At 34.0% G+C, this 24,024-nt stretch overlaps 1 protein-coding gene across 8 annotated transcripts; it reads left to right on the top strand.

Moving 5' to 3' along the window:
- Positions 1–2,910: 2,910 nt before the first annotated feature.
- On the top strand, positions 2,911–24,024 carry LOC147407742 (uncharacterized). 8 transcript variants are annotated; one of them, XM_086436467.1, is made up of 18 exons: positions 2,911–2,975; positions 3,094–3,151; positions 7,539–7,589; positions 7,727–7,808; positions 10,605–10,755; positions 11,294–11,429; positions 12,409–12,823; positions 12,998–13,181; positions 14,651–14,752; positions 14,839–15,168; positions 15,366–15,449; positions 15,543–15,701; positions 16,721–16,804; positions 16,947–17,081; positions 20,562–20,674; positions 22,048–22,214; positions 22,296–22,388; positions 23,744–24,024. In XM_086436467.1, exons 3-18 carry the CDS (start codon positions 7,547–7,549, stop codon positions 23,827–23,829), a joined length of 2,364 nt encoding a protein of 787 aa, XP_086292593.1. In that variant the 5' UTR covers positions 2,911–2,975; positions 3,094–3,151; positions 7,539–7,546; the 3' UTR covers positions 23,830–24,024. The 8 variants fall into 8 exon arrangements, 6 of the variants coding, with proteins under 6 accessions (XP_086292593.1, XP_086292592.1, XP_086292590.1 ...); XR_015176870.1 differs by lacking the exons at positions 2,911–2,975; positions 3,094–3,151 and adding exons at positions 3,647–3,790; positions 23,420–23,485 and having other exon boundaries at positions 22,305–22,388; XR_015176869.1 differs by lacking the exons at positions 2,911–2,975; positions 3,094–3,151 and adding exons at positions 3,647–3,790; positions 23,420–23,485.

Raw genomic sequence — 24,024 nt, 5'->3', positions numbered from 1 at the left:
AATTTCTAACCCTAAAATTTGAAGATCATAACTTAATAATTAAAATATTAATTAACATAAAGTAAAATCTTAATAAACCAAATTAAAATTTTTAAACAAATAAATTTAATTAATAAAGCACATGGGCCAATTTTCAAGTGGTAACCCATTTATTCAAGTGGGGCCCACCTAATATTTAATAAAGAACCTTCCACCGGGGGTCCCAAAGAATTCAGAATAATTTAACAAATAACTGAGAAATTCTCCAAAATTTCAAAATTCTCAATCTACATAAGTCAAAGAAATAAAACCCAATTAAAATCTTATCTAAACCATTTAATAAATTAGTTAGAGATGAATCTTATCTCTAAGATACCTAATCAAATTATAATCTGATCGATAAAACTCTTTAAAAAGGAGTCTCCACCACTAAATTTTGTAGGTCTTGATAAATCTTAAAAACCAATGTCAAAAACTTTCCAAAATCTTACAAAAACTCAAAATCTAAAGCCCTAAGTCAGTACATAACCCCAAGTCATAATTTTCAACCTAAAAAAACTTATAAACTTTGAAAAACACCCCAAAAAGTCATAAAAACATCCAGATCTAGAAAAAGAAATGTCTTATCTCGAAGATCGGAAGCAGATCTAAAAATAAAAATAAAACTAGAAGATTCGCATGTGGAATGCTCGCCACCAACTTTTAAGGAACCGACTATTGTAATCACTTAGGTAAAAAAAATATAATTTTTTAATTTTATTTTTATTCTGAATTTAGGTCGTCTTTACAATGTAAATATTTGAGAGGAGTAGAGACTGGCTTTCGTCGGACGAGATTGGTGACTAATACTTTTCAATCTCATAACCTGATCTTTATACCCAAAATCCATTTGTAGTTTAGTGTTTTTTTTATCCATTTAGAGTCGTCATTGGTTCCTTAGACCATAAAACTAAGTGGCGACTCCCAAAAAATAAAAATGAGGATCCACACACATAGATCGAGAATGCGCTTTCACCACCACATATGTATTAAGGAGGTAAGGGAAAGGGATGACGAAGACAGATAAAAAAAAAACTTACCATGATTTTTTCCCTATTTTATTTTTGAGATAGATATGAAAAAATAGAAGTTTGGTAGAAGGGAAAAAGATAAGAAAAATGAAGAAGAGGAGATAAGACTTGGGCCTCATAACCTTGGCTGCACGTAAGACATTTTTTTGGGAGTTGTAATTCCGATATATCTAGTTGAGAGTTATAATTCCCTTAAAAATGATTGTTGAGGGTATTGTTATAGTTGCAACTCCATGTAATTGACGAACCAAAGAACCAATTGAAATTTTAATGTAGGAGTTGTCACTCCAACTCCCACCAACTCCAGTTTCCAAACACACCCGAAAGGTTGAAGGGATCCTTGATAAGTAATAGAAAAGGAAATACAATAAAGTTAAAAATTGTCACTGAGATTCGTATAGAGATCAAATCCCAATCCCTTTTTACAGGGGGATGTATGGAGTTGGGTTGGATGGATATCACTGGGAAGTATTAGAAGAGGAAAGATATTAAAGTTAAAAATTATCCTTGAGATTAGATCCCAATTACGGAATGGGTACACCATTGTGTTTTATTGTGGATACATTTTATTGCCACCAACTTTTATTAAGAACATCTCAAATATGTGACATCAGATAAGAATTAGTACACATCTTGGGGTATTATTTGTAAAAGTTGGCGTGACAATAAAAACTCCATCATCATATAGATAGACTAGAACTTGTATGTGCCTACTATAAAGTAGTATTAAAAGAATTACAATAACTTTGGAGGGGCATTATTGAAAAAATGAGTATTATATGAAATACAATAATGGTGGTGGTGGTGGTGGTGGTGGTGGTGGGGGGGGGGGGGGTGGGGGGGGGGGGATTCTTGAAAACGAGGTAGAAGATAAAAAGCAATAAAATTGGAAGGGTGTTATTGAAAAGTAATAGAAGAGGAAAGACAATTAAATCCTAAACTCTCATTATGAGAGGTGGGAGATAAAGGGAGTGGGATTCATTGATTTGTTTTATCATATAAACTAGATTTTTCCCATGTCTACTGGCACAGGCATCCTCTTGGAAGAAGTAAGAAAATGAAGTTATATGAGTATTATTGAAAAGGGGAACTCGACAGTAAATAAAAAGTGGTGAACTTGACAATTAATAGTGGTGAGTTTGACAGTAAAATTTTTGAACTCGACACTAAATAAAAAAACGTCAAGATCGACAATAATTTTTTGAACTCAACAATACGATGTACCATTTAGAAAGAAAAACTTTACTAAATGTTCTGTTAAGCAACCGTGCAAAACTTATGGACTATTTAAAAAGAAATCCTTCAAGTAATTTTTCAAAAACTAAAATACTAATTTGGGGATTTTGAAGGTCAGCTATTAAAATATATTTTTATAATTTAAAAAAAAAAATATTTTTATAATCGTGATATTAAAATTTGTTGATTTTTGACAAAAATTACTTACATGTTAGAAAGTTTAAATATAAATGAAGGTGCGGTCATTTTTTACCTTCTAAATTATTCTCATGTGATGTCACTTGGTTCAGTTTTATTAAATTGACACCCTAATTTTTCGTCCAAAATCTTCGCCCTGACGGCGGATTCACACCAGTTGAGAAAGTTGTTGCAGAGGTTAACATATGGAAAATGGGGGTTATATGCGATTTTCGCGCGCATAACCATAAATGTGTTTCCTCGAGATACAATAAAAAAACATCTACGGCGTGTAAGTCCTATTTTCACCCCAGCATTACTCATAACACATATCAAATTTTAATACAGCGGAAGTTCCACTCATAGTTATATCAATTTTAATATTAAATAAATTAAATTAAATATTAAAAACGAAAAAACAAACAAACGATATATTCCCATCCCGCCTCAATTATTTCGAATAGTAATGGCGGACACCTCTCGCAGAGACTATCTTCTCGAGGCGAACTCTCGGTTCGTCTTCGTTGCTTAATTCTTTGTAGACAAACATAGATTTTCGATCATAGAATTCGTCATTTCTCTTCGATCACTTCCTGCATGGCGTCTGATAATCTTCTCTGCAATTCTCTAGGTTTTGAACTGATGTGGTTCTGAAAATTCCGTTTTAGGGTTTCGTTGCCTCTTTAAAGGTATCTTTCGCTGTGAAACAATGCGATTCCGAGGTATTAGGGTTTATGTTCTTGTTCTTGTGATTATCGACAGTTGAACTGTTGCAACTAATCTAAAAAACTTAAGTAAATTTGTTTGTTTTTTCTGTTTTTGTTTATAATTCCGTTTCTAATTTTTCTTATTTTTCATAATCGAGTTTATGTTTGTTGTTATCTTCTTATGTTCTTCTTCTCGTACAAGGATTCTGGTTTGGTTGGATCCACGCGGTTATAATCTATCTGTATTTAGGAATTTTGGATGGACACAATTACTTTGATTTATTAATAATATAGTAGGTTTCAGGTAGTGTGCCTTTTTCTACTATTTCAAAAGGTTTCACAGTTTTAGCATTTTTATGGTACTTTGTGTGGTTTTTATAGCAATTTTTCTTTGGCTTGGAAAGTGGGTTTAGTACTGTTTTTAGGAAGGTTTGGAGTTTTGGATGGAAGAAAGTTGGTTCTGTTTTGGATTGAAAAGCTCAATCGCTTAAAGTATTAGTCATGGAGGATTGGAATACTAAGCATCACGATATGTTCTGAAACATTTGTCGGCTAAATGACATTGGAGTGCACATATGGCATGTGAAGACTTCTCCATAAGAGGCCCAGGACATACTTGGGGTAAAGAACTTGCTTGGAAGGAGGCAAACTAACAAAATTTTGAGAAGGGGATTGGTTCATTCTCACAATATAGTTTTATATTTTTGTTATTTATTTATAATTTTGTTGCAATTGTTGTTATCTTAATATTCTACACCTTAATTGGGGTCTGCAGCATGAAAAAATCTTATTTCGCTATTCAATTCTATACTGAGCTATATATTCATTCGAGTCATGTGTTTTCATACATATCTTAGTTCCTCCATCCATGTCATTTTTGGGGTTTATTTTCTTTCTGTTTTTTAGAACATTCCATTTGCACCAAAGTGCCTATTCTCATTGATGTTACTATTGATTTTCCTTCATCCTATCTTTTATCGAAGTTTTTCTAAATTTCACCGAATATTCTCATCCTGATTTTCCCGCTCTTATCTCACACTACTCATCCATCTCAAGAAATTTTTTTTTTGAGAAGAGATTTGGTTGTTTTCACACTATAAATTATCTGTTTCTTGAAGTTTATATATATATATATATATATTATTTTTTTTTTTTTTTTTTAATTGGAGTAGTTGTTGTGGTCATAGTAATATTCTACGCCTCAATAATTGGGGTCTGCAGCATGAAATCTTATTTCACTATTCAATTCTATATTTGTTCTTATTCTATTATCAAAGTTTTTCCTAAATTTCACTGCATATTCTTATTCTGATTTTTCCCCTTATCTCACACTACTCATCCATCTCAACATTCTTATTTTTTGTTATGCTCTTTCTTTGAATCTCTTTTCTTGTTACCAACATTAAACTCCATTTAGTGTGGCTGATCCTTGTTTTAGGCATTACTTTCAGAGACATTGTTGGATTGCTTTTCATTGCTTAGCGGAGATAGGAGAATAATCTAGAGGGTCTTTGAGAGTTAAATGTGAATAAGAAAATGTTTCCATGATTTTCATTCATCATCATCATATGCTTTATCCCAAATATGGGGATTGGAAACATGAATCCTGTTTCCCTGTTCCATTTTATCTTAGGTTATATTTTGGAGTCATGCTGGAGTGACCTCAAGATTGTACGTGATATCACACATCTTGGCGTGAAAGTGTGTAGGAACCATATATGCTTTCTGACTCATATCTCAATGAAAGCATCTATGGTTCCTATACACTTTCATGTCAGGATGTGCGATATGAGGTACAATCTTGAGGTCACTTCATCATTTTTTTATATTTTGCCTCATAGCATGAATCGTCATATTTTTCTTACTACTTTCCATATTGTTTTCGAACTCCCTCTTGTCCTTGTCGAACCATGGGCTTGTATCATTATACCAAAATACTCATTCTCCTTGATGTTATTAGATGTCAAGGCATAAGGTGAGGTGCTCATCTGACCAGTGCGAGGCATAAAGCATAAACCTCACATGCATGTAATTTTTAAACAAATAATATAAAATATATAAATAATCAATATTGAAAATAAAAAATAGGGCAACAATGAGATATTTTTGATTTTTAGGTTTCAAATCCACATAATAGAAGTCTAAGTTTTATACCCTTCATTAACAATAAGATAAATATATATATATAGGGAATGGTTCAGCAGCCCTAAAGTTTGCCAAGTTTGGTGCCAAACATTTTTCAAAATATGGGTTAGAAGCTTTGGAATGGGCTGATTTTTTGTGAGGATGATCTCTATGATGAGGAGATCATCCTCACCAAAAATCGGCCTATTCCAGAACTTCTAACCCCATCAAAAGTGATTTACAAAAATTGGATGGTCCACGATTCTTCAACTTGTAAACTAGGGTTAGAAGTTTCAAAATGAGCTGATTTTTTGTGAGAATGATCTCTTCACCGTAGAGATCATCCTCACAAAAAATCAGCCTATTCCAAAACTTCTAACCCCATCAAAAGTGATTTACAAAAAATGTTTGGCACCAAACTTGGCAAACTTTAGGGCTACCGAACCGCTCCCATATATATATTTTAGAACACTTTAACTGCCTAATGTTAAATACGACAAATTATTTATGAATCAAATGAATTCAACAATTTAGTATATATTACTATTTTTATTCTAGTGTATTTCTAAATTTTCCAATCATGTTGCATCCTAGCACAACAACAAAGAAATAGAAGAAAAAAAAAAGGAAAAAAAGAAAAGAAGTAGGGAAAGCAAGAAAATAAATATACATAAGTTAAAAGTAGTAAATGAACATAAAATCCATGTAAAGCATATGCCTCAGCCAAAAGGTGTATGCCTTTTAGTCCGTGGTGTAAGCCTTGGCTCCCTTTATGTTTCCTCCTTGCTCCTCAGGGTGTTTTAATGATTATTACTTTGAGGTGCACCTCGAGGTGTAAGCCTTAAATGGTTTTAAAATATTTCATATTCTAGATCTTTTTTGTACAAGCATAAACCACATGAATGAATTTTCCTATATAAAATCTTTACTATTATAATGAGAGAATGCAGAGTAGAAGTGGTTCGACACCAAAATTTGAGTGGTCATAAATGCACCCTCTTTTAAAAAATTTATGAATTAATATAATCAAGGTCACTTTATTAAAAAACCAATAAATAAACAACCATATAAGTGTGAAAATAAAGACCAACAACATTTCTTTTGTGCACCTGCAAGTTTTTAAGGCCTAAGAGTGAAATCAACAATATTATACATGGAATTGGGAATAATATTGTCATACGTCATATAAAACACTGGCCTAATGAACGAACTGTTAGATTCTATATTCATGCATTATTATATTATTATTATTATTATTTTTAAATATGTATGGATAAATTAGTAATCTATCCAACTAATTATAACAATGACAATTATTATATAAGCACTCCTATATGAACATACTATAGGCTTAGAATATATAATGATATAGATACCTAAACAATTCTTAATCATTTATACTAATAATTGAGTATTATATGTAATCTTTGTTATTATTATTATTATTCTGTGTAATTTTTGAACCTTTTCGCAAGCAATTATAAGTTCTGTTGTTTTTTCTTATAAACTTCATCAATATTTTTAGGATAAGTTTATTAAAATAAAGAATATATCGATCAAAGTTAGGTTTGATCAAAATATTTCAATCAAAATTCATTATGTACCCTAGTATTTTGTGAAATGAAATTTCCACCTGCATGAATGCAAAAGAAACTATCGGTTAGTGCTGGACTTTTTGGAAACGAAAATATTTGGGTATATTTTGTGGAAATATGTTAACATTTAATACTATGGTTTCATTAACCAACACTACATCATTTTCACATGGCATACAAAAAAAGAAGTTTGCTGAGAATGTAATCAAGACAAAATATCACAAATGGAAAACATTGCTCTTATTAGAAGGATGAGCATTGAATCTTAAAATGTCATTAAAAATGTTTTAAGATAATTTAAAAACAAACGTATGTGCCTTGAAAATTTTCACATTTAATGTTGATTTTTTTTATTTGACTGATTTTATCTCTAGGAATTAGGAGTATGTTTAGTACTTAATTTGATATATTAAAAAATTATTCCAATATATTTCAAATATTTTTTTTTATATATTGATATATTTCGTGAAAAATAAGGAATTGTTCTAGAAAATGTTAAAAAATGATGATTATTATTTTTTGCTAAAAGCATTCCAGCACGAAATGAAACTCTGAACCATGTGTATGATCATTGGGATTAGGCTTAGGCAATGATGGCTTTGTTTTCAGTTCTGTTTCAATTTACTTATGCATGACATCCATTTTCACAGGTAGTAGAATGCAACACATGCGTTTGAACTTAAATGAGCTTCCAATGGAAGGTAATTGATCTTTTTCTTCTTGTTTTTAATGCTAAATGAGCCATTGAAACTTTATTTTTTTCCCTTTACTTTTATGTGTGTATATATATATATATATATTAATTCTGTTGTTGTTCTAAGGCATGCCATTTATGTAGATGGTCCAGCATGTTACGTCGATCTGAAGAAAGATAATAAAAATATATGCCGCGTTCAATGCATTAATCCACCATTTGAAGTGTAAGTCAAGCTCTACTAATGCAACTTTGACAGGAAAAAAAATTTTCCTTGTCAGTAGGACACCAACTTTGATTTTTTATTTTTTGAAAGGAACTAAATAAAAATCTGTAGGCTACTTTCACATTGTTATTCTCATTGATTTGATGGTTTGCATGTGATTTTGATACTGGTTTTTGCTGGAATATGAAGCTTTGTGACATTGATTTGGGTTCTTAATATCTAGGTTTCCACATTTTCATTCCATTTTTCAATTAATTTGGAGGTATTCCTTGTTTGGATGGAGGATGGATATAAGCCATTCACCCATTAATTTATTCTTTGTGTTTGGGGTGATGGTGGAAGTAACTACCATTTAGTTACTCCCACAAATGTGGCATTCAAGCCGAGTTGAACTTGATTGGATCTTTTTGATTCTCACTTATAATATAGTGAAAGTCAAGAAAAGTAGATGCAAAAATCATACTTTTATATCATATGGATATGTCACACCTCAAAATCCCAACGTGAATCCTCTTGATCTCGCATTGAAAATTTCGAGGTGTGAGATATTTCCCAATATAATGAATAGTCAGTTATAATTCAACAGATTCTAAATTATATTAATAATAATGAACAAATGGATTGGAACAACTCTTAACCTATGCGATTAAACAAGAAATATAAATACTTGCTTGTCTTTTGGTAGGTTTGTATTTCTTTCTTTTGGTTGGTCCTCTCGACCTGCATTTTTTATTAATGAAATTATCTTTACCTAAAAATGAAAAGCTTCGCCTAAAAAAATCCTTGTATTTTTTGCGTTAGTTGGATTGATTAATTCCTAATGTATATTTGATAAGGAGCTTGGAATTTGTTCGATATTTGAATTCATAAATACATTGAAAAGATATTTCCTAAGGCATCACAAGCAACATCAGTCCTGCTATTTAAGAGGCAGGGAAAATGATATATCCTTTATAATAGAATCAATTGATTCTTGAAGTTCTTGAAAGGATTAAGATAATTCAAATTGGCCATTAAACTGAGACCCTAAGTTAGAAATATTTGGCAATAGTCCTTTAGTATTGTACCGTAGCCTAGGTTAATAATTTAATTGCCTATTAGATTGGGATTAGAATGTGATTGAGATGGTTTGACTGGGTTGGTTTAGATGGGATAGCAAAAACATAGGGCTGAGGAAGGTTCATGAGGATGGTAGAGGCTGTTGTTGGTTTAATAGGGTTTAGAGGGGCTGGAATAAGGTTATATCTAGGTTTAAGGAGGCTGAATGAAAATCTGTTAAGACCTATTTTGGAAAGGATAGTTTAATATGGCTTGAGAATCAATATGAAGAGTGCAATCACAAGCCAAATGTTCCCAAGTGCTAAGGATTTGGACAGCATGCGTCTTGCATTAGGAAATATCATGTAGTAGGCTCACCAAATCTTAGTGATTCAAAGTGCCAGAAAATGATTCACTTTTGGGCGGGCAGCGTCACAAGTAACTCAACTAATTTATGACTTGAAGCGGAGTGGCATGTTGGTTAGAAGATTATTCTTGCCAGGCCCCAAAGTCCTAGTTATCTAGGGTAACTTGGCCAGGTTGGGGATCTACTTGAGCCCAACCCAAACTTGATCAACACCAAGCCACTCCTGTGCCCAACCGAACCTCGGGCATGAAATGCTCATCCTGATCCCAAGCGAAGTCGGGTTGCTTCAAGGTTCTCATTAATGCTAGATAATTTAGTAATGATAAGGGCTTATATAGAGTTAAGTGGTCTAGTGCTAGAAATTTGTTTCAATGTTTACATACATGAAATTATAAGCAAATTTAAAGGATGATTAACTAATGTAACCACCTCTGCTTACATGAAATTACTGTTAATCACAATTTCGAACAAGACAAGCATTTAAAGTTCCAATATAGTTGTTGTGTATAGAAGTACTCAAATTAAAAAATTAATAATGAAGCAATTGATTATTTAATGAAAATAATCACATGTAGTTTTGATATATGGATAAGCAAACAAAAAGCATACATACCGAAACATCAAATGTCAATGAGAGAGAAACAGAGATAAAAGAATGTTTTTAGATTATAACATACTAAGTTAACCGGGCAACACGATGCTTATGCCCATGCCTACCCCGATTTGATTCAGTCTTTTTTTTTCTTTCTTTTTCTGCCCAAACCTGTGCCCTGACCTGACCCAAGCTAAGGTTCAACCTAGTGCGTTCGGGTTAGGCACGCCCATGTTGCTGCCCTGCATTTATCCATTGACTTATCTAAATTCAGTTTTTAGAACGGAGACATGCTATAATTGACTGACTTGTCAACCATATTCTTGTATCTCCAAATGTCTTGTTAAGCTTGACTTGTTCGTCTTGTTTCTCCCAAATAATATCAGTCCTTAAATTTGTGCAATTTTTGGTCATTACACATTTGCTTTTGTATGTGGGACTCTCGTTGTTTCCTTATTGGTTCTATTATGTAAAAACTGAAATCAAATACTTTGTATATTGCTGCAATGGTAAGTTTGATGTATTCGATGCTTTAATTTGTTTGCTTTGCTCTGTGTGTGCGGGACTCATTTTTATATTCTTGAAATTGAAATATAATCATCATTATTTATGCCTCATTTTTAATATCGTTGTTGGGAATGAGTGTCCAATTTTTCTGTTCAACTTCTTTCATACTTTGAAATGTGATTATCTATTTCAATAGTACATTTACACATCTTTTGTAGTATTATTAATTTTACATTTCCTTCTGTCGGCTGTATGAAAATGTCTTTTTGCTGACATTCAATGACTTCTGCAGTCCCACTTGTTGGAACATATCTGATATAAAAGCAAATACAGTGTTTCATCTGTCTGGATTGCCTCGTTTTTTTCTGCATCCTGCTTTCGAAGATGTTCATCGGCAAAGAGAGTGGGGGTTGTTTACAAGTTTCCTCCAGCAGTACAACAAGGTACTGATGTAATGAAATGAAATGCATTATTCCTAAGTTAGTCTATGGATTTAATTTTTTAGCTGCACCTCATCATTTCAAATCTTTATCAGTGGTTGTCACCATTTTCCAGTAATCAATTGCGAACTCCACATTGGGTGTCGTCCTTTAAGAGTTTGTTCTATCTTTTTCCTCTGTTGTCTTCAGAGGGTAAAGTTTAACGATCCGAGTTGTGCTATTCCTAACTCTCTCATGGATTATTTTTGGGTATCTCATGCTCAAGATTTTATAGCAGCAGACATTTGTCTTGTTTATCCCCATTTTTTAACAAGCATTCTGGGGATTTAACTTTCTAGAAGTTTAGGGTTAAAGTGTGCATTCCACTCACTCGTGTTGTCTGTGATGTATTTGTTCATTCGTAATGACCTGTTTAACATTAATTTTGAACTGAGTTTTAACACATTGTTTTTAGAAAATGATTTAAAATTCCTCTTCAGTCATGTTTGTTCCACGTTTTTTTCTTCTATTTCCTGAATATTGAGTGCATGCTCTTTCAAAGGTCGCTGTTGTGCGTTCAGAGTCATATGAGTTTTACATACTTCCTCCTGATGTGGGTACAAATTTTAGTGATGCTGTGGTTTTGTTTCGGGAGGGGGCAAACCATACTTTGGATGATCGCAAGCATGATATTTCAGGTGAGATTTATTACTTTTGGCTGTGTACATTTGTTATCTGCTTTTGATTTGATTTTCCATTCCAATAGAATATGTAGGAACTAATTCTGTTTGATTGATCACATAAATATTTTATTAGAAATGGGAAAGAATTTAACTCTGTATATTGTGCACTTCCCAAATTCCCCAACATAAAGTAACCAACAAAAGTTCCAATAGTAGTTTTCCCTTTCACGAAAAGTTGCCCGACCAAGAAAGAGAAAGTGTCTTCTATATTCCTTGGAAGGACCCTTGCAGTCCCAAATAAATAGTGGAAGAGACCCCATACTTCCCTTGCATACTTGTGCAATAATTGAAGATTTTTTCCTGTGATTGAGCCTTGCTCATTACAGTGGTTTGTTGCCATCTTTGTACTATGTGAGATGATCCATTGTCATTGTCATCTTTGTAACAACGATTGAGATGATCCATGATCAATGTTTAGTGATACATCATTGTCCATTTGAATTTCGTTATTATTATTATTATTATTTTGATAAATGTATATTTTATACATAAGAGGACAAGAACTCCTCAAAGAAAACAAAGAAAGCGATCACTCCTTATTGAAGGTCTTTATTTTGGGAGTTGAGTTCCACTAATTTGACCCTATTAAGCTATTCTCCCTCACAAAACCTGCCAAGGACTCGTAGAAGAACCGATTGGAAAATATAACCTTTGAGACCCTTCCCAGCATGGAATATTATTAGTGTTTCTTTTTCTCTTTTATACGTTTTAATTTTACATATCTTGTTTTAGTGAGAGTTGATAATTTTTTTTGAAATAAAACAGGAAAGTAATAAAATTATGTGTTAATGTTGTCCCATGCTGTGTTTTGTATTGGTTGACTGGTTGAACCTGCTGCTAGTCGAGTTTTTAAACATCGGCCAAAGTATGCAAAAAAGTCTAAATTCAAAACTTGTTATAGGTCTGTAAAGATTTCCTTGTCTTCTTTTCCTAGATGACACTGTTGTGGAGCCTAGGCCTTTACCATCTTCAGAGAAATTTATGCCGAGAAAGACAATACATGGATTTGTACAGTCAGGCAAGGCTGCGACCCCGGATTATACCATGTATGAGGAAACAGGAGAGAGTTTGGATACAAATATGAGGGAAAGAGATTCTAATACAGTTTTGGCGAATCAAGCACCTAATCTCAAATCTTTACGGAGAGATGGGGATCAACATGCTTGTGATTCTAGAGAGGCGACTTGTTGCAAATCTCAACCTATGGCATCGAAGCAAGACCACTGTTTGGAGAAAAATTTTGTACGAGCAGATCCAAGTTACTTAAGAACTCTGGGTCAATCTCATGGATGGATTTTTGGGGCAGCTGCTGAGCTTGTCGACAATTCAAGGGATGCTAAAGCATCGAAGTAAGCATATTTTGATCTAAAATGTCTTGATGTGTTACTATATGTAGTGCCAATCACTCTCAGTTTCAGCTACTTTTCATATTCTTTTTGAATGAATTAGTTGTCTTACGTTTCCAGTGGCTGCACATACTCAATTTCGTTACTGATGACTGTCAATGGCTGTGCTCTGTACAGATTGGAAATTTCTATTGAGGCTCTGTATTCAAGAAAGGATGGGAAAGATATTCCCATGCTGTCAGTTGTTGATGATGGCCATGGCATGTCTCATCAGGACATTGTGAGAATGCTCTCTTTTGGCCGCAAAGAACCTGATGGAGTTGACCCTGATTGTATTGGAAGATTTGGCATTGGATTTAAGGTAGCTGTGCTGTATATTTTATTGTGTTTGATGTTTAATTTTGATGATTTGAACCGTTTTATGTCTTTCTAGTGTTTGTACAAATTTTACTTAGGTAGCATGATTGTGAGTTGGTGCTGCAAACATGGATAAGAGATGTTTTTTTTAAAAAAAAAATTCCTTTTGATTTTATTGAATTGGATACTAGTTATTCATTTTATGTTGTTTATGTGGTTTATAATTTAAGAATATCAGATTAGGGTTAGAGAAGAAAAGAATGGAGAAGTGGGAGGAGTTGAACTTGACTCTCACTATGAATTGTGATATATATATATAATTAGAAAGCAAATGAAATTATACATATGCCCTTATGGTACGCATATAAAATGCCGATATATCTAACAAGAATTAATTTGGCATTTATTTAAATAATGCTTAAATATTATTGTCGTAGAAGAGGAGAGGAAAAATAATAAAGTTGAAGGAGGTCAAGCGGAAAGGTAGTAAAGTGGGCTAGTGTGGACCCCACTCCACTATAGTTGGTGTGGGACATTTATACCCTACAAAATTGCCGCTGGAGTGGAACCCATGTCGTGTTTTATTTTAGAGATTAGAGTTTGCATGTGCCCACTACATGAGCATCCTCTTTGGGGTTAAGGGGGTAAAAGTGAAGAATAATAATGTTCGAGAGGTATTTTAAATTTTTTATTAAAGTTGTAGGGCTAGTTTACAAATCTTTGAGGCTAAGGGGTAAAAGTGGAAAAATAATAAAATTGGAGGGGTATTTTAATAATCTTTGAGGTTAAGGGCTAAAAGAGAAAAAATAATGGGTTGAAGAGGAAAGATTGTAAAGTTAGAGGGGCATTACTGAATAAGGGGGTAAAAGTGGAAAGATAGTAAAATTGGAGGGAAGGGGTGAAGAGTAAAGGCACTATAGCTTAATGGGATGTTTATCCCTCACAAAACTTTACCTGAAGGGATGTTTATCCCCATATAACTGTGGCAACTGTGGGCTCCACAGCTGTGTTTTATATTATATATATATATATATATCTAATAGCCTGCTCAGGGCCTCCAGTTTCTTTTCAAGTGGGAGCAAGTGGACCTTGGTCTTGGTCAGATGAGGAGTTTTCTTGGAACCTTGGTCTCAGGAAAAACTTCAATGAATGAGATGGCTACATTGAAGAAGAAATTGTGGATGATGTTTTAATGTTCCTTTTAACAGTGAAATACATTGTATTTTAAACATTATTTTGCATTATTTTTCTTAATTGGTTTTTTTTTTTTTTTTTTCTTTGCTTTTTTATTGCGCATAAATATTATTGGTAAATTGATTCTGACTGTATTGGCAGATATTATAGGTCTGTTTTAATAATTTCTTTGATGGTGGAAATGGAATCATTTTTGTTTTTTGCTGGAATGTATTTAGGGTCCTGGGATGATCTTTTCATGTGCATTTTAGGCTGATTCTGATCATTATGATTTCGCAGACTGGATCTATGAGACTTGGCAGGGATGCCATTGTTCTTACACAGACGACTAATTCTAGATCCATAGGTTTTCTGTCACAATCGTTAAATGAGGGAAAAGATGTAAGCCAGCACCAACTGTCTTTCTGTATTTTTTCTTCAGTTTTTCTGTTATTTTTCTAAGTGATGGTACTGTTATATTACTGCAGAATCTTCAAATTCCTGTGGTAAGCTATTGCAGACGGGGATCTATAATGGAAGTCGACACAAGTGTTCAGGATGAAGTTTGGGCGAATGATAATCTGAAATTTATAAAGGATTATTCACCATTTAATGAGTATTTAATTGGTGAAAAATTAGCATTATTTCGTGAGAAAGGTACTGGAACACAAATTTACATATGGAATTTGGATGAATGGGGGTCGGATTATTGTTTGGAATGGCAGAATGGAAAGAGTGGGAATAATTCTTCCCATGTAGGCGACATTCTAATTCGCTCTAGAAGGATCAGGGTACGCCCTGGTCAAATTAGCCAGAAGGTTCGTCATACTGTTCTAATTATCGAATTTGATTATTTTGTTACTGATGCACTTATGTGTGGCAAGTCTGGTAGTTTTGACAATGTTGGATAACTGACTTTTTTCCCATAGTGCAGTTAATATTTCTTTGGTTAAATTATTTGTGGCTCTATTTTGTTGATTGATGCGTCGCTTATTTTTCTGTCTCTGGTTTTCAGGTCCCTTTGGATTATTCACTTCGATCATACTTAGAGGTTATTTTCTTAGATCCACGAATGAAGATTTATGTCCAAGGATCATTGGTAAATTGCTAGTATCTGGTAAATTTTTTTGCTTGCATTTTATAAATTCAAATGAACCTGACTACATCATGTTTGTTTTATGTTTGCTTTAAGGTCAAAGGTCGTCCATTGGCCAAATCGCTGAATAAGACGGTCATTGTTAATGGCGATGTCATGGGAAAACCTGTTCAGCTGACTATTGGTCGCAGTCAACTAGAATGGGAACAAATGAACTGTGGAATATTTTTGTATTGGCATGGACGATTGATTGAGGTGAGCTTTGGCTTCATGATGGAAGATTCATTTTTGGTGTTTGGTTGTATAAAATGAAACAAACTAGCTTATGTTTTTAAGATAAATATTTAGCTCTTTAAAAGTGGTGATCAGGAGACTACTGCCTTATAATTTTTATTTTATCGATCCTCAAATACTGAAAAGGATTTAGCATGATAATATTTTTGCTGACTGGGTGTCCATAATTTACGGATGGGATTTATCCAAGTGATTATGTGGTTCTTGTGAGTGCGTTTATGGATGCAATATCATTAGCTTTTCTTATTTCCTTGATGTATATACATTCACACCTACATCAATTTCTCCAAATAAATTGCTGATATTTTTCTTAATTATAAGAAAAAATAAAATAGGCGCAAGTCTCCAGGCCATCTGGCTTATTTGATGCTTAAACCGTCACCTTTTTTGTTTACTCTTCCACCACAATGGTTCATGCAGGCAATCGATAAAAACATTGAAAATCTTTCGGCCTTCATGGAGGGCCTTCTCCTTCACCTCATTCGTGTTGTGTTTGCTCGGTTTTTGCCTAGAGTTCCATCCGGAACTCTCTCTCTCCTTTTTTGTTGGCTCCTTGTAATCCATGTCTCATTTTTCATAGTGCTTTTGATGTTATGCATGATGTCGTTACTTGTCTGATCATGGGTTCTTAATGCAGTTTTGTTCATGTACGTGGCATCGTTTTTTCTATTCTCAAAACTGTTTGCATTATTGTTTATAATGGTATCATTGTATCTTGTATGCTATAGCTTACCCTTTAGAATAATGCTTCGATGACGACTTACTTGTATAATGATCATCAGATTGTTTGAAGCAACACTTTTGGCATAGAATGGATGCCATGCTGACTTCTCTACGTTGGAAGCATAAATTTATCATGAAAGCTTGTTCCCAAGTTTTCCTTTTCTTGTCTGTGCATCTGATATTTACTTTTGATGCATTATTATTTTTATTTATGACATTGCCATGGTTCTTGACGTCTTTTCTCCCTCCCTTTACAGGCTTACAAGAGAGTTGGTAGTATGGTCCATAATCCAGACTTGGGCCGAGGGGTAATTGGAGTTATAGATGTCACAAATGTCATGGTAAGAATGCTTGTGTATGACAATTTTTGGCATTTTTTTCCCTTTGAGCTTAAATTTTTTTCCCTTTGGGCCGAGGTTTAAATTTTTTTGTTAAATTAATTTTATCATACTAAAGCTTTGCTTTTCTTTTATCTTGATTCAGAATAATGGTAAAGAGGTGTGGGTTGTTAACCACAAGCAAGGATTTCAGGACTGTGAAGCATATGCCAAGCTGGAAGAGTGGCTAGGTCACAGAGTAGATGAATATTGGGATCAAAATTTTGACTCACTTGAATTGGTAGTCCTTTCACTTCATTCCTTGTTATTGCATAAAACTTATTTTCTTTCCAATTTGAACATCATCTTTGCAAATTGTTTTTATGCAAATATTGTGTTTTGTCAAACAATAATCTACGAAGATAGAAGAAAATCTAAAATTACACCTTCATACATCTATACCTGGGTACTTAATTGCTATTATGCAAGTTGTTGGATGCACAACCTTAGAAAGTCAAGACATAAGCAGCTTAATACCACTACGTCACAACTTTTAGCATAATTTTCAACAGTCCTTTTCTTTCTAGAGGCAATTTTTATTTGTTACTCTCTCTCTCTCTCTCTCTTATATCATATCTTCCAATTCCCTTGGGTATTGTCATTTCCCTTTTTATCATTACTTTTCTTCACTTTAGTTTTGTGTTTGCATTTCATTTTCCTTCTTTGATTGACATCTCTAAAATTAATTATCCCTCTTGTTGGATTCAACCACTTCATTCTTGGGAAAGAGACACTATAAGCCAGGGTCATGTACTTCTCCAAAAGATCTCTTTTGAATCCATTTGACTCGGGAATATTCCTTTTACTTCTCTGGTTGATGATTATTATCTTTACATTTTTGTTAGAAAGGGAGTGAGAAATTGTATTCAACACCCTCTTTCCAATGTTGTCTCATTTAGTTTATAGTCATCTTCACACAAACTTTGACTACTTTCTAAATGGGTGTTCATTGTGAAGTAAGTCAAATGGTTTAGTAGAGAAATGTAAAAGGTGCAAAGTCAAACTTGTTGCCAAGGAGCAAAATTGGGCTCTTCAATAGTTTGATGCGTGGAATGCCTTTCTTCATGGCAACTTATAGGAGGAGAATGACATGAGTATGCCCTTTGTGTGGAATTCTCATCATCTAAAAGAAAACTTTTTAAATTGAAGAAAGATTTTTATGGGTTGAACTTGTCCTTGCAAGCTTTGTTTGAATGATTTAGTTGAGCTATGGGAAAAAATATGGATATAACTAGAGTAAAGTTACTCGCACTTTATTCATTAAACGCAATCAAAGGAAAGTTATTGCTCTCATTGTATATATGTATGGCATTGTAATGATTGGAACTGACCATGAGGAGATGACATGGCTAAAACATCTGCTTGCAATTGAGTTTGAATGAATTCAAGGCTCTTGGGCACTTCAGGGATTTTCTTGGCATCAAGGTGGCTTGATAAAAAAAAGGATCTTTATCTCTTTGTTGAAGTAGGTTCCTGGTGTTCTAGAGGAGACATGTATATTTGGTTGTAAGCCCATGTACACACCCATTAAGTATAATCACAAGCTTGGGGATGATGGTGGACACCTGTTAACTGATACTATTCGTTATCAGATACTTGTTTGTCGTCTTATTTATCTCTCTTACTCGACCTAGTGTAACGTATGCAGTGTATTAGCCCCTATAGAATGTCTTTTGTTTTGTTCTCATGGTCACATACTAGTATAGGTCTATATTGAAGTGGATTGGGCGGGTTCTATGACTGACGAACAATGTACGCCAGAATGTTCTTCATTTGTTCGGGTAGTCTAGTGACATGGCAAAATATGAAGTGATTTGTTTTTGCTTGATCCAACAAAAGCTGTGTTTAGATCAATATGTGAGCTTTTGCGTTTGAAAACGTTATTTAAAAAGTTGGGAACTCCTGTCATGGTTCTATGAGTTTGTATTGTCTTAATAGACTGCCATTAGCATTGCTCCCAATTCAATGTAGCATGACATGGTGCAACATGTAGGAGTAAAAAAAAAATGAAAAGTTAAATTCTTGACAAGTGTGCACCCCATTTGTGAAATCTGGGGACCAACTTGTTGACACCTTGATGAAAACAATCTCTGGATCTCTTTTAGATGTATTTTAAGCAAGTTGGGATGTGTGGTATCTATTCATGTAGGGGAGTGTTGTTAATGCTACTCTCTGGGTTAATTTAGTCATATTTTTGTATTATTTTGGTTTCCTTAGAGGCAAGGTCCAATATTGATAAATGTCTCCAATGATAATTCCAAACAACAAACGGGGCATTGAGTACAGTACACGATCACCCCCCTTGCAAAGCAACGTTACGTTTCTTTTTTCCTTGTCTTCTGGGCTGCTTTCTCTTCTGAGCAGTCATAGGTCCATAAGTGAAAGGACAAATGGCCGTGTGAACCGAATCGAATGGTGGGAATTAGTATTCATCCCATTACTTTATAATAAAACAGCGAGAGAGGGAATTGAATGAGAGTTCTCAATTCATTTTTTTTTTTTTTCTTTCTTTCTATTCTTCTTCTCCTCCTCTTTGTATTTTTCCTTCCTTTCACTTCTCTCACAAATAACCCTAGATCTTTACAAACTAAGTGATACTTGGATACTTAATTGCACATTTGCAGGGTGTCGGATATGCAATTCTAGAAAGTCAAGTTTTTAGCTACGACCCATACCTTACAACTCATAAAAGATGTGTTCATCATTCACCCTTTACAAGTAGGGCTGCAGCTTGCGTGGGCTGGTCTGAGCTCAATCCGGGGCTCAAGCAACCCATGTCAACGTGATCCCAACTCTATATAATAAGATTTAAATATTTTTATTTATTTGTAAAAAATATTAATTATTTTTTGTTTAGAATATAATTTTTTTATTTATAATAATTATAAAATTTATTTCCTAATCAAAACAAAATCAGGCATGTTTAACTAGCCCAACACACCCAAAACTACCTAACTCAAGCTTACCTGAGTTTAGAAGCTCAAGCTCGGTTTGAGCTTGGGTTAATGAGCTTAGGCTCATGCTCAGGTTGAAGGATCTTCCATGTGAGTTGACTCCAGGTTTACCCTCTAACCCATCCAGCCTGCCCAATCTGCCTAGGTTGCTGCCCTATTTACAAGCCATATTCCACAGTTCAAAATTATATCTTAAGCAACAATTATTTTGTCACCGTTCGATCCATATGATTTTCAACCTTCTTTATATTTTTAGGCTTCAACAAACTGTGACACTTTATTTTCACTGGTGCTATTATTTCTATTTGTTGTATTTGCTCAGTTCATCTTAACCAGCTGCTTTTATTTTACCTTCATTCTTTGAGATTCCTCAAGTGCGCTTATTTTCTGTTTCTTCCTTTCTAGCATTCCAACTTGTCCTGTATTGTGTGAGAAATCCTCTCCTACTTATATTTGCTATCATTCATCGTCTTGGAGTGTTACTTCTATGTCCCAACTTACACACTTTCCAAAAATTTTGTATTTGGTAACAGCTATGTATTATTTATAATAAATATTCATTTGAAATGCCCAAATATATGATACCTAAAGAATGGGAAGGGCTATTGTTTAATAAATATACATTTCATCCAAACTACTCATGCATTTCCATAAATCCATACCTACTTCTGTCTAGGATATGTTTCTGCAATGGCAGATAATAATAACTAGCTTTTTCTATGATTCAGAATTGTGTTTGTCCTAAGTTCTAACTTTTGTTGCTCTAGAAAAGGAGTAATGCACGCTACAAGCCAGATCATGACTGGGTGCAGTGTGATAAATGTCGTAAATGGAGGATTCTGAGCTCAGGCTTCGACAGCAGCACATTACCCCAAGAATGGTATCCATCTTGATCTCACCCTTTTTATCAGTAGAAATTTATGTGAAAACTCAATTGTAATATGTATTTTGTATTGCCCAATTTGTTATTACTTTTGGCATCTATTTCCCCCCAAATATCCATGTGTTTGCTCCTATGGATTTTGTGGCTATGTGAAGGTCTTAGCTTTGATTATGCTTGGTAAATGAACTCTCCATATTTGGAGAACACTTAAAGATCTTGAAATGGTTTGTGATGCCTTGACAAGTTCCAATCTATGTAACAAGTTCGTGTCAGTTTTAAATATTTGTCATCTTCGCATATATTATCCATTGGATGTGTATGCAAAAGCGATTTAGGACTTCCTATTAGTTTAGATATTCTTATAATTATCCTTAGCTTAACAACTGGTGTGGGTTGGGTCAAACGAAGGACTATCTCAAGTCTAGGATGAGCCTCAATTTACTCAACCCCAACCCAGCCCAACATGTGGTGTTGAAGCTGATTCCAACCCAAGCTTCACAACACTCAGCCCAAACCTTGGATCAGGTTGGGTGGTTTTTCTCAAAGGAATAAAGAGAGAAGGAAGGAGGGAGCAATATATTATTTACATTACATATTCATAGGAGCAAGAGGTTTAGAGAATATTTGTTGTAATTGATGAATAGCATCAATTCAATATAAAATAAGGGAAAGATGTTTGAGATGGTTTGAACACACTCAAGGACACCATAATAATAAACAATTTGTTGGTTTGTACTTTTGTACAATTATATTACATGTTCTAGTCTCATGCACATGTTATAAGCTTTTGGATGGCACAATAAGTGAACACTTATCACTTGCATTGACCTAATAATATTGGCATTGGTGGTATGTATCATTTAGCCACATTTTTCAACCTTCCGTCTATAAAGACTCCATTGTTGTTTACAACTTTTCAAATATACAGTGACTCCGTCTTATATTTATCCTTAATATTGCTTTAGATTTCAAATTTTATTTTAGTGCTCATGGTGAATCAACCCAGGTTACCCTACACTTCAATATGAGCATCATACTCGTGTCAAACCCTTCACATTTAGGATTAAATGCTAAACCCATGATTCTTTTTCCCACGTACGTGTTACAAAGACTGGAGCTTGGCGTTTTGTTCTTAGTAGAACTTGAGAAATGATTTACATACCTGAGATGGAGATAAAATCTCAGTATACATTCTAGAATGCATGAAATAATGTATGGACCTTTAAAACAAGAGTAGAAAATGGAACCATCTGACTCTTGAAACTTGTATCTCTTGCCAAGTAACATAATAAAACTGTAAAATTCATCTAAAATGGTTACATTTTAGTGTGACTACTATGGTGATAGTTTACCGTATTCTTTTTTGCTAGGTTCTGTTATATGCCGCCTTTCAATGGAAAATGTGAGACTCCTGAACTAGAAGTTGAGCGTGGTGTAATCACAGTGGCTGCAAAGCGATCTGGATGTGATCCCACACAGAAGCTTGCATTTTCCTCAGAAGGTGCAAAGAAAGTCAATACCAAGCACAAATTGGAAGGTATGCCAAAACTCGCTCCTTCTTTTGTGTTTATGACTATTGTTAGTTTCCATTGTTCAATGAAAGTTAAAGCTGTCACAGTGGGTGCAGAGCAATCTGAATATGTTCCCAAACAGAAGATTGTTCTTCGCAGTGAAGCAACTAAAAAAGTCAGTGCCAAACAGAAATTGGAAGGTAAGCCATCATATGTCACTCTTTCATTATAGCCTTTATTACTAAACCTTTTACTAAATTACTAATGCATGGTCAAGTTAAAAATTTATCTTAGAAAACTACAAACGGATCCTTGGATTCAGAAGCTGACTTTTGTTCCAAATGGAATGATATTTTGACTGTCTATGACCTTCAGTATACTTGTCATGTAAACGGTACCAAATGGCAGGACTACAAAAATAAGTCTTAGTGGATTCTTTAGGACTAGCAAGTGCCTACTTTCTAATTGTCTTTATTGTTGGATTGTAAATCCTCAAAGATTTAAAGTCTTGAAATTGAATATTGAAGGGACACATTGAGCATTTAGGGGCATCATAAATCCCTTGGGATCACACTTTCCCTTGTGTGCTCCTTTGGATCTGCTAACACGTTCTGTTGTAATAACCATGTTATTTTGAAAATTTATAGAACTTTTGTTTGCGGTCGTATTTGGTCCTTTTGAATCTTGAGGTGACTGTTTGTGGGACCTATTGTGTCATCAGGACTTACTAAAACATCCTCTGGGTAGTGAGAATGTAGAAAAGTTGCAATCCATGGTCACAAGTACTTTTTTTCCCCGATTTTAATCATAGTTGTCTGTTTTGATAACAACTTTTGGTGAAGAACATTATTTCATATCTGAGCCACACTCTCCTAACAATCTCTGTTAGGAGAAATACTTTGAGCATATTTTTAGGGAATTTGTCTTGTGAAACTCTGAATGGTTCTGGCACCAAGGAGAACTAACTTAATTCAGCAATAAATCGATGGTTAGAGATTATTGTAGCACATTACAATGGCCTGGTAATAAGGGATCTCTTCTGGCACTCTCATATCAATATTGCATTTAAAAAGTATCATATCACCCCAATAGTACACATAAATTCAATGTATGTGAGAAGCAAGTTAAATGTGAATGTATTCACATCATGCAAAAGTGAGTCATCAAATATTATGGTTTTATTCTATTGAAGTTTTTACAAATATACTTACTGGTTTTCTTGCACATGGAGGTGGAGGTTGATGCAGCAATCCTGACGACCAATCTTGATTTGGACCCTCTCGATTGGCCACTTTGTGTAATTGTTTTGCTTACCCTTGTAACTCCCATATGATGATGCATTCTGTTGTCAAATATTTCTGATTTTCTTATGCGTCAAATCCTGCTATAAATGGTCTTTAAACCTTGTTATTGCAAGTGAGACCAAAATGGGGTGTTGTTTTTGTTGATTGAGGGATGCTTGCCCATTGTTATATGCGAAACCATTTGATCTGGTCTCATTTTAATGCTTTTTAACTTTCTAATTTTTTTTATTTATTTATGATAATTTATTTAGGTGATAGCGAAGGTTCAAGTCAAACGGTGGAGGAGGAGGTCCAACCGAAATTAAAACGACTTAGAAGGGGGCCTGCAAGGAGATGACATATGGTCTGACAGAATACAGTAATCTTTTTGTTTCCCATTTTCTCTGCAGATATCTCCTTTATGTCGATGATTTTGTAAAATTGAATGTTTTCATTTCATACTCATCCTAGTTTAGCAATTTTTGTAAATATTCTTTTTAGTTTTCTATTTTCTTTTCTTTCTGAAACTAAAACATACAACATAGGTCTTGCA

The sequence above is a fragment of the Akebia trifoliata genome, chromosome 3, assembly GCF_017979445.1.
Source record: "Akebia trifoliata isolate Shusen 1 chromosome 3, ASM1797944v1, whole genome shotgun sequence".
NCBI lineage: Eukaryota > Viridiplantae > Streptophyta > Magnoliopsida > Ranunculales > Lardizabalaceae > Akebia > Akebia trifoliata.
This window is presented reverse-complemented; position numbering and strand designations above follow the sequence as displayed.

What these genes read in the sequence shown, in the direction of transcription:
- LOC147407742 (XM_086436462.1), top strand. Translation starts at nt 3,745, where the DNA reads ATGGCATGTGAAGACTTCTCCATAAGAGGCCCAGGACATACTTGGG. An exon ending in ATTAATCCACCATTTGAAGT is followed by an intron (nt 7,809 to 10,604) that starts GTAAGTCAAGCT and finishes TGACTTCTGCAG; the next exon opens with TCCCACTTGTTGGAACATAT. An exon ending in TCCTCCAGCAGTACAACAAG is followed by an intron (nt 10,756 to 11,293) that starts GTACTGATGTAA and finishes GCTCTTTCAAAG; the next exon opens with GTCGCTGTTGTGCGTTCAGA.